The following is an 18,063-nucleotide window of genomic DNA, read 5'->3' as shown; positions in this document are numbered from 1 at the left end:
CAAGGGTTAAGTATGCCACTATTTGGGCATAGCATCCACCAGTGTGCTGCTTAAACTACCATGAAACTCTCTCACGCTTCTTTGCGAGATCAAGCAAAGCCCTCTGAGTATTTTACAAAATAAATTGTTATGATCTTTCTGTAAGAAAGCAAGTTACGCGCCCGCCACTACCCCTTGAGGGACATATTCTCTATTACGCTAGTGTCTTCAGTGCCATCATAACTCAATTTAATGACATTTTCCTTTATCCTCACCTCAATACTTTTTTCCTCTTCCCTTTTTCCTCTTGCCGCTGTTAGAAATCATTCAGCGGAGCACTGAGGTGAAGTTTATGGAAAAATGACCTTTCAGCGGTTTATTTGTGTCTCAAGTGGGAGAAGGCGGCGGGGGGGATGTGGGTCTTGGCCTTTTTGAAAGAATTAAACTGAAAATCTGTGAATTTAATCAAAGTTAATGACATTGTTTTGCCTTTTCAGGACAAGGATTATGTCATTGAGAGGGGTTGTGTACTGTCTGACCACATACTGTATTTTTGTGCAATTGGCTCAAATGAGTACTAATCATGCTGAAAAATGGTTTATTTTCATCTCCAGTGCTGTGCGGCGCCCCTCCTCAAGTGGACAACGCCTTCCTGATCGGTCGCAAGCGTACCCACTACGACATTCACTCCACGGTGCGCTACCAGTGTGCCAACGGCTTCCAGCAGCGCCACGTACCCACGGCTAAGTGTCGCGCCAACGGCAAGTGGGACAAGCCGAAAATCATCTGCACAAAGTGTGAGTTTTAGGGGATTTCATAACTTACATTAAGGTACCAGATGGAAAAACAAGTTCAATGTGAACTGTTTCATTGTATCCATTAAACCAAGGGTCTCAGACGTTATTTTGCGGCCCCCACCTTAATATTAAAGTTTTATGTTAGTGCGGCCCGCGGGTTTTATATAAATGGTGCCTGACAGCGTTGTGTTATTTGGGTCCAAAATGGCTCTTTCAACGTTCTGGGTTGCCAACCCCATTATTAGTGGAAAAGCGGCAAATGAGTGTGTGACTGCCTTCCTGCCATCCGTGTGTCGGTTGCAGTGACACTCGGTGCATGACGCATCGTAGCATGTTTGACTTGTTTATTATTTCAAAAAACGTCGTGTCTTCTAGCCATTTGCTCGCGCCACTTTTCAGTGTGCGGGCTCTTTCCGCTCGCCGTCGCGGCACACTTTTCGGCGTCCGGCGTTTGCGTCCGCTGCGGGGGCTCATCTCGCTCTGGGTCTCGTTCGTCGTGCTCGTGGTCGTTTGTTGTCGTGGTTTCCTCGCCTACTTCTGCCACGATCGTTCCTTCTTCCCCTCTTTTATACTGCAGCAGATGATGAACAGATTGAGCGCAGGTGTGTGGTGTACGCACCTGACTTGTCTGGCTGCAGCGGCGCTCTGAGTGCATCCCGACTCTTCTCTCCGCCGCATGCCCCGCCTCCTGGCCGCCCTCTTGGGTAGAACCGGCATTTGTCCTATCCCGCTGTCGGCTCGTCGGCTCCGTCTCTCCACAGAGTGAAAGCGACAGAGACGTTGCCATGGAGACAAGGGTTTTCTTTCGTACCTGGCTTCAGTCACACTGCGACGCCTGTCTGTCTGTAATAGCGGTTCCCGATAACTTGGACCAATTCAAACGGTTAATTTTTTTTTGTATTGATTAATTTGCATTGCCTCACACGATGAACAGTACATATATTTCTATAGGACGCCGGATAACACTCCCGGGGCCGTCACTTTTTTGCGCTTGCTATCCCGGTACTTTCCCGCTATTATCCGCCGACCGCCGTGTTGCTGTAGGTAGGACAAGCAGAACGACACACATTGCATAAATAACATTATTCTACGTGCTTCAGCTAAATAGAAATATATTCCACAACTCCAAACGTGTCTTTTTCAAAACCTGCAGTGAAGAGAAAGGTTAGTGATGCGCAAAGTCAATTCCAGGAAAAGTGGGAGATGCAATATTTCTTTGTTGAGCACAGGGGCACCCCGACGTGTCTTATTTGCACAGAGAAAGTTGCGTTGCACAAGGGATACAATTTGAAACGTCATTATACAACTAGACATGCTGAAGAGTATGCAACATGTTTCTAAAGAAATATTTTCTTACGGCTCAGCCTCACCCAGACTCTGCAGCCAGTGGCCCCCAGGTAAATTGAGTTTGAGACCCCTGCATTAAACCCTATCCAATGGTACAAAACCCAAAACCAGTAAAGTTGGAACATTGTGTAGATCGTAAATAAAACAGAATACAATGATTTGCAAATCCTTTTCAACCTATATTCAATTGAATAGACTGCAAATACAAGGTATGTTCCAACTGAGAAAAAAAAATTGGGGGAGGGGAATAATCATTAACTTAGAATTTAATGACAGCAACACATTGCAAAAAAGGGGCATTTTTACCATTGTGTTACATGGCCTTTCCTTTTAACAACACTTAGTAACCGTTTTGGAACTGTGGAGACCAATGTTGGTTTTCGACCTCACTTACAGTGATTTCTCCAAATTCTCTGAACCTTTTGATGATATTGCGAACCGTAAATGGTGAAATCCCTAAATTCCTTGCAATAGCTCGTTGAGAGATGTTGTTCTCAAACCGTTCAAAAATTTGCTCACGCATTTGTTCACAAAGTGCTGACCCTCGCCCCATCCTTGTTGTGAATGACTGAGCATTTCATGGAAGCTGCTTTTATACCCAATCATGGCAACCGCTGGTTCCCAATTAGCCTGTTCACCTGTGGGATGTTCCAAATAAGTGGTTGATGAGCGTTCCTCATCTTTCTCAGTCTTTTGTGCCAGATTTTTTGAAACATGTTGCAAGCATCAAATTCCAAATGAGCTAATATATTTTTAAAAAATAACACAATTTCTCAGTTCAAACTTTAAATATCTTGTCTTTGCAATCTATTCAATTGAATATAAGTTGAAAAGAATTTGCAAATCATTGTATTCTGTTTTTATTTACGGTTTACACAATGTGCCAACTTCACTGGTTTGGGGTTTTGTATTTCCAATCCGCAAAGCATGTAAAAAAAATACCCTCGAAACATGCTCAAAATGCCACAATTTCAGACGGGCATTTTGAAAATTTATCTTCGAATGTTATCAGCAATTTCCATAGGTTTGATGACGTCACATTGGGCACTTCTGTCTTCTCTGTACATATCAGCAGATCAATCATACAGGAAATACGCACAAATTTGAAAGAGATGTGCTGTTTATCATTCACAATCCTTATACAGGACAAGAACACATATGTATTTTTTTATGCATTCAAAATCGTAAATATATATATATATTTTTTTTTTAAGTCAGCAATTGAGTCAACAACCATCCGAAACTGCCAACAAGATTTGGATATACCTTGGGGTAATCGGTGTACAGCTAGTGTATACATTTACTATCTACTGAAAATGAGTCAACACTAAGCCATTATTATGTAAATATTTTACAACACAAGTGGGTTTCCAGATAATTGCCTACTTTATTCATGGTTTGAGGCTGCGTGAGTGTTGCCAGCACTCATGAGTTCCAACATGTACTGTGACATTCTGAACCATAAACTAGGTCGCATGGCAGTTCTCTAACATGATAGGGAGGCCAAACACACCTCCAAGATTTTAAAATGTCATGCTGGGGAAGCTGATTGTATTGGAGTGGCCCAGAAGGTGTCCAGTGATGTCATCATGGAACATTCTGTAGTGTGCTGACTTTTGGTGCCAGCTAATTATGTGTTGACTGAGTGGAAAGTAAACATGCTGTACATTGACTACTCGAAAGTACAAACCCCGTTTCCATATGAGTTGGGAAATTGTGTTAGATGTAAATATAAACGGAATACAAGGATTTGCAAATCTTTTTCAACCCATATTCAATTGAATGCACTACAAAGACAAGATATTTGATGTTCAAACTCATAAACTTTATTTTATTTTTGCAAATAATAATTAACTTAGAATTTTATGACTGCAACACGTGCCAAAGTAGTTGGGAAAGGGCATGTTCACAACTGTGTTACATCACCTTTTCTTTTAACAACACTCAATAAACGTTTGGGAACTGATGAAACTAATTGTTGAAGCTTTGAAAGTGGAATTCTTTCCCATTTTTGTTTCCTGTAGAGCTTTAGTCCGGGGTCTCCGCTGTCGTATTTTACGCTTCATAATGCGCCACACATTTTTGATGGGAGACAGGTCTGGACTGCATGCAGGCCAAGAAAGTACCCGCACTCTTTTTTACGAAGCCACGCTGTTGTAACACCTGTCCATAATAACGTTGCTTGGATGACAACATATGTTGCTCCAAAACCTGTGTGGACCTTTCAGCATTAATGGTGCCTTCACAGATGTGTAAGTGACCCATACCTTGGGCACTAATACACCCCCATACCATCACAGATGCTGGCTTTTGAACTTTGCGCCTATAACAATCCGAATCGTTATTTTCCCATTTGTTCTGGAGGAAATCACGTCCTCTGTTTCCAAATATGATTTGAAATGTGGAGTCATCAGACCACAGAACACCTTTCCACTTTGCATCAGTCCATCTTAGGTGAGCTCGGGCCCAGCCAAGCCGGCGGCGTTTCAGGATATTGTTGATAAATGGGTTTGGCTTTGCATAGTAGAGTTTGAACTTGCACTTACAGATGTAGCGACCAACTGTAGTTACTGACAGTGGTTTTATGAAGTGTTCCTGAGCCCATGTGGTGATATCCTTTACACACTGATGTCGGTTTTTGATGCAGTACCGCCTGAGGGTTCAAAAGTCCGTAATATCCCCGCTTACGTGCAGTGATTTTTCCAGATTCTCTGAACTTTTTGATGATTTTGCGGACCGTAGATGGTAAAATCGCTAAATTCCTTGTAATAGCTCGTTCAGAAATGTTGTTCTAAAACTGTTCGACAATTTGCTTAGCATTCCTCAACTTTATCAGTATTTATTGCCACATTTCCCAACTTCTTTGTCACGTGTTGCTGGCATCAAATTCCAATGTTAATGATTATTTGCAAAAAAAAAAAAATGTTTATCAGTTTGAACATCAAATATGTTGTCTTTGTAGCATATTCAACTGAATATGGGTTGAAAATGATTTGCAAATCATTCTATTCCATTTATATTTACATCTAACACAATTTCCCAACTCATATGGAAACGGTGTTTGTATGTCCAATTTTACTTTCTATAGCGGTGTTTCTCAATTAGTAGGTTGGGACCCTCTTGGCATGGGTAGATTGTCATTATCTGTGCCCACACCCTAGTATTGATATTAGAACAACAAACAAGCCTGCAGAAGTGCTTAATCTAATCAACAGTCTCCCTTTTCTACCTAGTAGAAGTAGTAAGTACACAGGAGGCTATCTGTTCATAGCTAACAGAGATGAAGAAATGGAAACGTTTGTGACAGGAATGAAAAGGAAAAAGGAGTTATTAGTGTATAAAGAAAGTAACTCACTGTGTTTTGCTGATAAATAAATATCAAGTTCTTAATAATAATTCAATTTAGGGGGTTCGCTGTCTGCCCCAGCAGAATCATAACATAAAATAACTGAGAAGCAATGTTGTAGTATTGTCCCTGGAGAAGATAAAACAAAATGTTGAATATACAAAGGCATATACATACCATATTTTTCGGATTATAGGGTGCATTTAAAATCCTTTAATTTTGTCAAAAAACTAACGAACGGAATCATTTTGGTTGTGCTTACCAACCTTGAACCAATTTTATTTGGTACATGGTGAAATGATAAGTGTGACCAGTAGATGGCAGTCACACATAAGAGGTAAACGTAGACTGCATTATGACTCAAGTAAACCACACCAAAATGTTATATGTTCCATTGAAAATATAGATCATTACACTCAAAAATATATCAAAATATTTTAGTATGACTTTGGTAAGCTATGAAGCCGCTTGATGGGTTGTACTGTGCTTCCACATACGAGTATTATTATGGTGTGTGTATAAGGTAAGACAAATTATCTGGCATTTTGTTTCGCAATATTATGCCAAAGCAACTTGTCATACCTTCTGGTACCTGCTGATGTGTATTTGGGATCTAGACAAGTCCTGAAAATGTGCGCAAGTCCGCCTTTGTAGTTTGTGCCATCCCCATTGTCAATAAGCTTCTTCTTTTTCTCTATCTTCTTGTTTTGAGACATTAATCCTCCGCTGTTGCCATTTTTTAATATAAAGTAGTATAAAGTTCTTACCTATATCTGTCAGTTAACTCGCCATTAAAGCGCTAAAACATACCGGTGTAGTGAGTTTACATTATATTCACCCAAAGAACTTTAGCTATTAGAGAGTTCCGGTCGGATGTTTTTCCACGGGTCACATTTCCGGTGTTGTTGTTGTACTAGTAAACCACGGATGAGAATATGCTGCTCCGTCTATTGATTGAAGTAAAGTCTGAATGTCATTAACACGGTTAGCTCCATCTTTTGACACTTCTTCCACTCCCGTCTTGGCCTCCATCTTCAGTAGGACCACGTTTTGTCCTACCCCTCTGTCGACCCGTCGGCTCCGCCTCTCCTCAAGTATATATATGCTTTGTGTGTATTTACCATTTTACACTTTCCCAGCTGAATATCAGGTCCCACCCGTGACTCCTTAAAATTGCGTAGTGGCAGCGACACTCTGAAAACTTGGGTGCGTTTGTTACACACTAATGGTAATATAAGCCAGCCAGTGGCGATTGTATTATATTTTGCAAACATTACATTTTAATTAAAGAAACTTATAAGAAAGAATACATAATTGTGTTAATATGAATAAAATTGAGACGTAATTTGAATGAGAATGAGAATCAGCACCTCCAAGTCCGAGTCCATGGTTCTCGCCCGGAAAAGGGTGGAGTGCCATCTCCGGGTTGGGGAGGAGACCCTGCCCCAAGTGGAGGAGTTCAAGTACCTAGGAGTCTTGTTCACGAGTGGGGGAAGAGTGGATCGTGAGATCGACAGGCGGATCGGTGCGGCGTCTTCAATAATGCGGACGTTGTATCGATCCGTTGTGGTGAAGAAGGAGTTGAGCCGGAAGGCAAAGCTCTCAATTTACGGGTCGATCTACGTTCCCATCCTCACCTATGGTCATGAGCTTTTGGTCATGACCGAAAGTAAATGATCACGGGTACAAGCGGCCGAAATAAGTTTCCCCCGCCGTGTGGCGGGGCTCTCCCTTAGAGATAGGGTGAGAAGCTCTGCCATCCGGGAAGAACTCAAAGTAAAGACGCTGCTCCTCCACATCGAGAGGAGCCAGATGAGGTGGCTCAGGCATCTGGTCAGGATGCCACCCGAACGGCTCCCTAGGGAGGTGTTTAGGGCACGTCCAACCGGTAGGAGGCCACAGGGAAGACCCAGGACACGTTGGGAAGACTATGTCTCCCGGCTGGCCTGGGAACGCCTCGGGATCCCCCGGGAAGAGCTGGACGAAGTGGCTGGGGAGAGGGAAATTGCGACCCGACCTCGGATAAGCGGAAGATGATGGATGGATGATGGATGGACCTAATTTTCCACCCCAAAAAATGCTAAACTGCTCTGAGAGAAAAAAAAAAAAAAAACTAAATACGGTGAGTTTGGATAGTTTAACGAGGTCCTCCGCAGAGAAGAAATATTTACAACCTGAGAAAAATTAACAAATATTTAAGTGCAGCCACTTTATCGTAATGCAAATTCCAAAACAACTAAGTTTATAGAACATAAGTACAGTTATGTGATGTTTGGTTTCATTGACAACAAAGACAGCAGGACAAACTGTTTCTTTTGGTGTTTGTATTTTCAATAAGACGCAGGTAGTAAAAATATTTCTTACGTTCTGGTCTTTGTCTGGACCCTAGGATGCAGGGACTGCAGGCAAGTGCAGGAAGAAGCCCTCGTTGTCACGACCTGTCATACAGATCTGATATTATCTCGTATTTCCTTATTATCTGTATTTGTTTCCTTTTAGCCTTCTTATTTTTATTCCATTCCTCTAGTTTGAGCATTGTCTTCCTCACCTGTCTCTGATCGGCAATCTGGGCACACCTGTACCGGGTGGCCAATCTTTTTCATATGCCAGCCCTGCCATTCAGAAAGGGCCGGATCATCATTATAATTGTTTGTTTGCAATCTGTTGTCATGGTTTACTATGCTTCCTGTGCACTTCCCTGCTGCACTCGTCTTAAGTGTTTGAGAACTAAATACATTTCTTACCTGTACTGTACGTCATCTGCTGTATTCCGCATCTTGGGGTCACAACTACCGCCATTGTAAGAGATCTTAACTGTCTTTAGCAGGGAAAAACGCAGGTAAAACCATAAAAAAATGTGTGCAGGTGGGAATTGGGCAAAGTAAAACATCCTGGTATTAAATGGAGGCAAACAGGGAGTGGAACAGAAAAAAGGGCGCTGGGCAGGAAATGATACAAAATACAAGAAACTAATGATAACTCTCCTCTGAGATCATGACAAATATTGTTATAATTTAGTAAAATTTTAACCAATTAACTGGTTTAAAACAAACATTTGGATTGTTCCAGATTTTGTTTTACTGTTTATTGTTTGTAAGATATGACATTTTTCACTTGAATATTAGAATGTTTTGTTCAGTTTTTTTATGGAGTCCATAGCTTGAAATATTTGAAATGTAAAGAAACAATTTGCCATTTGGCAGGATTTAGTTTTTGTTTTTAATTGGCAAGAGAAAAAACAAGGTGGGTTTTGCAAAATGTTTTCTCCTAACATATGGTGCCCAAAAACGTTGCGAAGCAGCTGTCATATAGGATATTGTAACTACTGTGTGTTAGCCAGTGGCGATATTGTTATATTTTGCAAACATCACATTTTGATTTGCAAAAAAATATCAAAAAGGAATACCTAATTATATTAATATGAATAAAATTAACACCTAATTTTCCACCCCAAAAAATGCTAAACCACTCTGAGAGAAAAAAAATAAAATAAAAATAGTGAGATTGGATAGTATAGCCCTGCGATGAGGTGGCGACTTGTCCAGGGTGTACCCTGCCTTCCGCCCGATTGTAGCTGAGATAGGCGCCAGCGCCCCCTTCGACCCCAAAGGGAATAAGCGGTAGAAAATGGAAAGATGGAGGGATAGTATAATAAGGTCCTCCGCAGAGAAGAAATATTTATAGAGATGTCCGATAATGGCTTTTTTTCCAATATCCAATATTCCGATATTGTCCAGTTCTTGATTACCGATTCCGATATTAACCGATACCGATACGTACAGGCGTGGAATTAACACATTAATTGGGGCGGCATAGCTCGGTTGGTAGAGTGGCCGTGTCAGTAACTCGAGGGTTGTAGGTTCGATTCCCGCTTCCGCCATCCTAGTCACTGCCGTTGTGTCCTTGGGCAAAAAACTTTACTCACCTGCTCCCAGTGCCACCCACACTGGTTTAAATGTAACTTATATATTGGGTTTCACTATGTAAAGGGCTTTGAGTCACTTGAGAAAAGCGCTATATAAATATAATTCACAATTCACATTATTATACCCCGCTGGAAGCATTAAACAATGTAACAAGGTTTTTTCAAAATAAATCAACTCCCGTTATGGAAAAAAATGCCAACATGGCACTGCCATATTTATTATTGAAGTCACAAAGTGTATTATTATTTTTTTTAACATGCCTCAAAACACCAACTTGGAATTTGGGACATGCTCTCCCTGAGAGAGCATGTGGAGGTTGAGGTGGGCGGGGTTGTAGTGGGGACGGGGGGTGTATATTGTACTGTCCCAGAAGAGTTAGTGCTGCAAGGGGTTCTGGGTATTTGTTCTGTTGTGTTTATGTTGTGTTACGGTGCGGGTGTTCTCCCGAAATGTGTTTGTCATTCTTGTTTGGTGTGGGTTCACAGTGTGGCGCATATTTGTATCATACGGCCACCCTCAGTGTGACCTGTATGGCTGTCGACCAAGTATGCATGGAATCATTTGTGTGTGTTAAAAGCCGTAGCGATTATGTGATTAGGCCGGCATGCAAAGGCAGTGCCCTTTAAGGTTAACTGTACTTCTCCCTACGTCCGTGTACCACTCCGTTCAGCGGAATTTTAAAAAGTCATACATTTTACTTTTTGAAACCGATACCGAGAATTTCCGATATTACATTTTAAAGCATTTATCGGCCAATAACATCGGCAGTCCGATATTATCGGACATCTCTAGTGTGTACTTACAGTTATTATTATTACCTTTTAAAGTCTAAAAAGTTGAACCTATTGTTCATTTTTATTTGACATTTCATGACAAAACACGTTAAGACTCACTTTTTTCAAAGATTATTATTATGAGCTTACAAATAAACAATATTTTTGTTGCAAATATATATTTTTTACCCTTTATATTTTGTCTGTTTTAAGGTAACCTTTCAGTTTTATTATTGAGGCTGCTCTTCAAAGGATAGATAAAGGCTGCATTAATATTCAACTGGAATAACTTCCACCGATGGGGACATAATTAATGGCGCTTTCTTCTACAAGTGAATTAGATTCTTTATCTTTGGACCGAGTTGCTTTTGTTTTTCGTTTTTTTAATATTGTTCTTATCGTTCACTACAGACAACATTTATTTGTTCCCAGAATAGGGAAAGAGTTCATTTAACAGCACAGCCCAGAAACAAGCTTATGAGTAGCTGGCATTACTGAATATAATATAAGGATTATAATATTTATGTAATACTCAGTGTGGTGGAAAGTATTCTTGACATTATCGCTTTTCAATCCTCAACATTAGTTTAAATTGTGATTCTTATTTATTATGATTCTGAATTAATTGACATTGTCCAATAATTGATGTTTAAAAATACATTTTCAGGTCATCTCTGGGCTTACTTGTTGTGTCGATACTCCATAAACCAGCAGCCAAAGGGGGAGTTTTTGTAAACTGCAATCTGTTTTGAAAAGTTTTGTTGTAATTTATGTACCAAATAGTATTGCCAGAATCGGTTTGAATGGAGAATGGATCCTGAATCGAACAGGCACAAAAAAAAAATCAGAATGCAATTGAGTCTCGCGTTGTAAGATTCACTTCCCTACATTAAAATATGAAATACTAAATATATAATATAGTATTAAATATTTTAAGTGCCTTTTTTGCGTGTATTATCAGATGATTTTGCCCAGCCAAAAAACAACATAATTACAAGAATAATGCAACATATCATAAGTATATACATTTGATTCCCTTTTTTTTATATACAAAACCCAAAACCAGTGAAGTTGGCAAGTTGTGTAAATGGTAAATAAAAACAGGACACAATGATTTGCAAATTCTTTTCAAATAATATTTAATTTAATCGACTGCAAAGACAAGGTAATAATTGTTCGAACTGAGAAACATTTTTTTTATTTTTTTTTTTACAAATAATCATTAACTCATAATTTAATGGCAGCAACACGTTGCAAAAAAGTTGGCACACTGCCAGTTTTACCACTGTGTTACATGGCCTTTCCATTTAACAACACTCAGTAAACGTTTGGGAACTGAGGAGACCAATTTTTGAAGCTTTACAGGTGGAATTCTTTCCCATTCTTGCTTGATGTACAGCTTAAGTTGTTCAACTGTCGGGGTATTTGACGCTTTATAATGCGGCACACATTTTCAATGCGAGGCAGGCCAGTCTAGCACCCAAACTCTTTGACTACGAAGCCACGCTCTTAATTTAACACGTGCAGAATGTGGCTTAGCATTGTCTGGTTGAAATAAACAGGGGCGTCCATGAAATAGACGTTGCTTGGATGGCAACATATGTTGTTTCAAAACATGCACCTACCTTTCAGCATTTATGTTGCCTTCACAGATGTGTAAGTTACTCATGCCCTGGGTACTTATTCACCCCCATAGCATCACAGATGCTGTTTTTTTAACTTTGCACCTAGAACAGTCCGGATGGTTCTTTTTCTCTTTGGTCCGGAGGACACGACGTCCACAGTTTCCAAAAATAATTCAAAATGTGGACTCGTCAGACTACAGAACACTTTTCCACTTTACATCAGTCCATCTTAGATGAGTCTGGGCCCAGCGAAGCCGGCGGCGTTTCTGGGTGTTATTGATAAATTGGTTTCGCTTTGCATAGTCAAGTTCTAACTTGCACTTACAAATGTGGCGACGAACTAAAGTGGTTTTCTGAAGTGTTCCTGAGCCCATGTGGTGATATCCTTTACACATTAATGACATATTTTGATGCAGTACCACCCGAGGGATCGAAAGTCGCGGGCGTTGCCGCTTACGTTCAGCAATTTCTCCAAATTCTCTGAAACTTTTGATGATATTACGGACCATAGATGGTAAAATCCCTAAATTCCTTGCAATAGCTTGTTGAGAAATGTTGTTCTAAAACTGTTGGACAATTTGCTTGCGCATTTGTTAAGTAAGTGGTGAACATCGCCCCATACTTGTTTGGGAATGACTAGGCATTTCATGAAAGCTGCTCTCACACCCACTTATGGCACCCACCCGTTTCCAATTAGCCTGTTCACCTGTGGCATGTTCCAAATAAGTGTTTGATGAGCATTCCTCAACTTTCTCAGTCTTTTTTACCACTTATGCCAGCTTTTTTGAAAACATGTTGGGGGCATCGAATTCCAAATGAGATAAAATTTGCAAAAATTAACAAATTTTTCCAGTTTGAACAATGAATATCTTGTTCTTGCAGTCTATTCAAATGAATATAAGTTGGAATGGATTTGTAAATGTTCTATTCTATTTTTATTTACCATTTACACAACATGCCAACTTCACTGGTTTTGGGGTTTTTACAAAAGGGAATAATTTTAACAGAAATAATCTGTTCCAGTGTCAATCTGTCACCATCACAACCGCATCATTGGCTGTGCAGACTATAATTTTAAAAAATGAATTTAAAAAATGCCTCACAGGTACTTGAATTTGCTAAAAGTCACTTGTTCTTAAGTTGAAGTTGAAGTATCAATGATTGTCACACACACACTAGGTGTGGCGAAATTATTCTCTCCATTTGACCCATCACCCTTGATTACCCCCTGGGAGGTGAGGGGAGCAGTGAGCAGCAGTGCTGGTCGCGCCCGGGATTCATTTTTGGTGATTAAACCCCCAATTCCAACCCTCGATGCTGAGTGCCAAGCAGGGAGGTAATGGGTTCCATTTTTATAGTCTTTGGTATGACTCGGCCGGGGTTTGCACTCATGACCTACGATCTCAGGGCGAACTGTCATAAAGCGTAAAAAATAGAACAACCAAAATTAATAGTCCATATCAATCCAACTGTCATGATGAAGACATAAAGGGGAGTCGATTACTTCTTAGTAGTCTTAATTATGGCATATAAATGTAAAACTAAGTTAACCAGTGTCATGTTTTGTGGTCACGTTTTGTTTTGTTTTGGATTCATTGGGCACTCGTTTGTTTTGTCTCCATGCCAACCCATAAGTTTTCACCTGTATGTGTTCACGACTCGCGCACCTGATTTGTCTGGACTCACGCACCTGTCATCACTGCACTTATTTAAGCCTGTAGTTGCCAGGCAGTCAGTCTGGTGACGCCACCCTCGCTCCATGCTGATGATCCATGCTCTTTTCTCGTTCCCAGTAAGTTTTGTTATTCGTGCCATGGATGTAGTAATAGTTTCATAGCCATGTTTTGGACCTACTCTGAGAGCGCCTTTTGTTTACACACTTTGTTTTGTTTGTACTTTTCGAGTTAAAATTAAAAGATGTCATTACCTTCACGTTTTGCACCACGGGAAAACAAACCGCACCATAGTCCAAGTCATGACAACCAGGTGGTAGAACAAAAAAAACATTCTAGATTTGAATGGTCCTGTATCAAAAACGGAATTGTATTGACCTGGGTCTTCCCTCCACCAGCTCGACGGGCCCACCGGTACCGGCGCCACCACCACCGGAACCAGCACCAGCACAAGGGCAGACGGGAGCGCAGGAAGCACAAGCGACACGGCCACCGAGACGGAGCTCACCACCACGACAAAAACCAAGGCCAAGTCTGAACCAAAACAAGATCGCCTCCCTTCCCCTCCTATTCCTCTTTTCCTATTTATTACTCCTCCCACCTTTCCCTCATAACGTCATGTCCTACCTTTTGGCTCCGCCCCCTTGTATCATAGTCAATTCCGAGGCCTGCCAAACTGTTGCCAGGCACCACCGGGACAATAGCAATCCCTTTGTATCTCTTTTTACTTTCCCTTTCTCGTCTCGTGTGTCTTGACCCCAATTTCCTAAAATGACTCTCGTTTTTAAAAACTTTTTTTGTTTCCGGGCTTTGAGGGAGAAGGTTCTAGTTTTATTGTTTGCTGTTGTCTTGTATTGTGTACCTTTCACTTCTGGTTTAGGTCCGCCGTTCGGAGCTGGCTTTGTTTGCTTCCATTTTGCAGCGGTGTTGACATGTAAACAGCACTTCATCACCTCCGGCCGGTAAGAAGCTCCCACCGGCAGGAAGCAATAACCAGATTGAGACGTGTGGAATATTCCCACCCAGACGACGTGTCCCCGAGTCGGCAGTTCCCACTGAACCGTGGATGGCTGGAAAAGTGTTTGTTACTTTTCGCTGGCATCATTTTATCATTTGCCCATGATATAATACAAGTCATCTTCTTTCAAGAGTCTTTTGGAACTAATTTTACAAGGAAAATGGCAACAAAACTTAAGTTAATTAAAAAAAAAGCTCTTGGTTCTTAGAATTTTATTGTTTTTAAATTATTGTGGTTTTGTAGCAATATTACTCCTTTTATTTGAAGAAACTTTTTTTCTTGTAAAATTGCAGCTTTGTTCTCAAATTGCTATCATTCCTACACAATTATCAGCTTTTATTTTGTTTTAAAAGCTTGTAATATTGCTTATTTATTGTCATAATATTGTGAGTTATTTTGTTTTCATACTATTGAGGCTTTTATCGTATTTCCTAACTTTATTCTCATTGAATAAAATATCCATACAAAATGTATTGAGTTCTCTTCTTGTAACTTCATTTTCTTTTCACGAAAAGTCCGTACAAATATTTTTCAAAAATTCATGTTTAATTTCCATACCAGTGGCTCTCAAGTACCGCCTCAGAATATACTCGGCTCTCCAAGCACCACCACAATGACCGTCATTAAAATACAGTAGCGTAGTAGGCATAAGTGTTCATTAAAAACAAAGCAGAGGTTTTATTCAACTATTTTTGCCCACTGTCACATTACACACAGTTTGAACAGTAACACCGTCTTTCACTGGAGAAAAATAAAACACTGTACTTTGATCAAGTGATTCTTTGGCATACCACTCGATCTGGGGTCGGCAACCCAAAACGTTGAAAGAGCCATAAAGGACCAAAAATACAAAATTAAAAGCCGTATATAAAAGTTATAATGAAGGCAACACATGACGTAAGTGTCTATATTATCTGTATTTGCCTACTACCAAGATGACTTTATGTCGCAGACGGAAGCAAATGTTGAGATGTAATATTTATTCCACACATTTTTACAACATTAGACACCATTAGTAAATCAGATGCTACTCGGAAGGTGAGATAACTCCTGGAAATGACTGGCTTTTAATGACCAAAGGTATAGATGTGTGTGTCCAAGTTAAAGGAAATGGCAGGCTATCTTTTTTTTAATAGATTTATTACAATATTTGGCAAGTTAGGCAATGTTTGCTGTGGTCTGGAACAACATGGCACATAAAGAACTATCTGAAATTCTCTTAATATTTTTTTTTACAGAGAATGAGTCATGAGACACGCAAAACTAAATTATATACAAAGAGGAAATAAGTAAAGGATATTAAATGTGCTCAAATTTACCTGCAAATGAGGCATAATTATCATAAGTATCTACAGCTAGCTTAAATAGCATGTTAGCATTGATTAGCTTGCAGTCATGCACTGACTAAATATGCCTGATTCGCACTCAAACAAGTCAATAACATCAACAAAGCGCGCTTTGTGCATTCTCGCACAGTATACAACTTTTGGAGGACAAAATGAGACAAAGGAGGAGTGGAAGATTTTACATGTAAACAAGCTGTTGCATCACAGTCCACACTATGGTGAGTTCAAGAACCGCGAAAATTAGTAAGAAAAAATGTTCACCAAATACTCTCATCAGTGAAGCACACATACAAACATATTAAACAGTGGACTTTCTAACAATTGGGAAGGTTTGTGTCATGTTTGTCCTCAAACAAAAAAAACATACTAGAACAAAAACAACAACAAAATTCCCCCATCTTTTACCATTTTCAATCTTTTTTTAAAAATGCTCCAGGGTGCCACTAGGGCGGCACTAAAGAGCCGCATGCGACTCGAGAGCCACGGGTTGCTGACTAGATGGAGTCAAATCCCTGTTTTATAGTATTGTGAGTTTTCATAAAACAAAATCTGACTGTACTTTTCATCCAATTCTGACTTTTTTCATTCAATATTACAACTTTAATCCCGTAAATTTGTACAAACAATAAAATCCTTGCAAAATGTTCATGTTTCCCGCAATCCCCGTAAGGGACAAGCGGTAAGGATGGATGGATGCTCATGTTTTTTCTCACAAAAATGTTATTCGTCACTGACTTCTGACTTTTTTTTCTTGTAATATTTCTGTTTATTCTTCAGCAACATCATCATTTTTTGTTATATTGCCACATTATTTGCATGAATTGGAATTTTCTTCCATCACAGATTACCCTAACCCAGTGGTTCTCAAATGGGGGTACGCGTACCCCTGGGGGTACTTGAAGGTATGCCAAGGGGTACGTGAGATGTTTTCAAAATATTCTAAAAACAGCAACAATTCAAAAATCCTTTATAAATATATTTATTGAATAATACATCAACCAAATATGAATGTAAGTTCATAAACTGTGAAAAAAAATGCATCATTGCAATATTCAGTGTTGACAGCTAGATTTTTTGTAGACATGTTCCATAAATATTGATATTAAAGATTTCTTTTTTTGTGAAGAAATGTTTAGAATGAAGTTCATGACTCCAGATGGATCTCTATTACAATCCCCAAAGAGTGCACTTTAAGTTGATGATTACTTCTATGTGTTGAAATCTTTATTTATAACTGAATCAGTTGTTTATTTTTCCACAAGTTTTGAGTTATTTTTATATATTTTTTTCCAAATAGTTCGAGAAAGACCACTACAAATGAGAAATATTTAGCACTGTTATACAATTTAATACATCAGAAACTGATGACATAGTGCTGTATTTTACTTCCTTATCTCTTTTTTTCAACCCAAAATGTTTTGCTCTGATTAGGGGGTACTTGAATTTAAAAAATGTTCATAGGAGTACATCATTGAAAAAAGGTTGAGAACCACTGCCCTAACCCATCCATCCATTTTCTACCGCTTGTCACGTTCGGGGTCGCGGGTGTGCTGGAGCCCATCTCAGCTGCATTCGGGCGGAAGACGGGAAACACCCTGGACAAGTCGCCACCTCATCACAGGGCCAACACAGATAGACAGACAACATTCACAAACTAGGGCCAAATTACCCTAACATAATCTTGTAATATTACAATTGTATTCTCTTAAAATTATTTTTAATCAAAATGTAGACTACATTTTAGCAAAAAAGAATAATAAATAGTGTCATGGTCGATACAGACTTCATTCTTATAGCTTTGTATTTATTTATTATTTTTTTTTAATGAAATGTTTTTAAATGCTCATATTATGATTCAATGTCTACAATATTGTGATCTTTTTATTGCAAAATGACAACTATCTGGCCCTTTTTTTTCTGGTAATGTTCTTATAAAACTTCCATTTGATTCTTTAGCAACAAGATACATTTAAATATTAGGATGCTGTTTTTTTTTTTTTAATATAACTGTGTGAGGGAAGAGTGGATCGTGAGATCGACAGGCAGATTGGTGCGGCGTCTTCAGTAATGCAGACATTGTACCGATCCGTTGTGGTGAAGAAGGAGCTGAGCCGGAAGGCAGAGCTCTCAATTTACCGGTCAATCTACGTTCCCATCCTCACCTATGGTCATGAGCTTTGGGTCATGACCGAAAGGACAAGATCACGGGTACAAGCGGCCGAAATGAGTTTCC

At 39.6% G+C, this 18,063-nt stretch overlaps 1 protein-coding gene across 1 annotated transcript in view; it reads left to right on the top strand.

Moving 5' to 3' along the window:
* Nucleotides 1-14,943, top strand: part of ncanb (neurocan b) — a 470,747-nt gene extending 455,804 nt beyond the window's left edge. Inside the window, 2 exon segments of the mRNA XM_061888041.1 lie at nt 594-776; nt 13,865-14,943. Of these exon segments, the coding sequence (XP_061744025.1) occupies nt 594-776; nt 13,865-14,004 (323 nt within the window). The 3' untranslated portion in view covers nt 14,005-14,943.
* Nucleotides 14,944-18,063: the final 3,120 nt, after the last annotated feature.

This window comes from Nerophis ophidion, linkage group LG26 (assembly GCF_033978795.1).
Source record: "Nerophis ophidion isolate RoL-2023_Sa linkage group LG26, RoL_Noph_v1.0, whole genome shotgun sequence".
Taxonomy (NCBI): Eukaryota; Metazoa; Chordata; class Actinopteri; order Syngnathiformes; family Syngnathidae; genus Nerophis; species Nerophis ophidion.
This window is presented reverse-complemented; position numbering and strand designations above follow the sequence as displayed.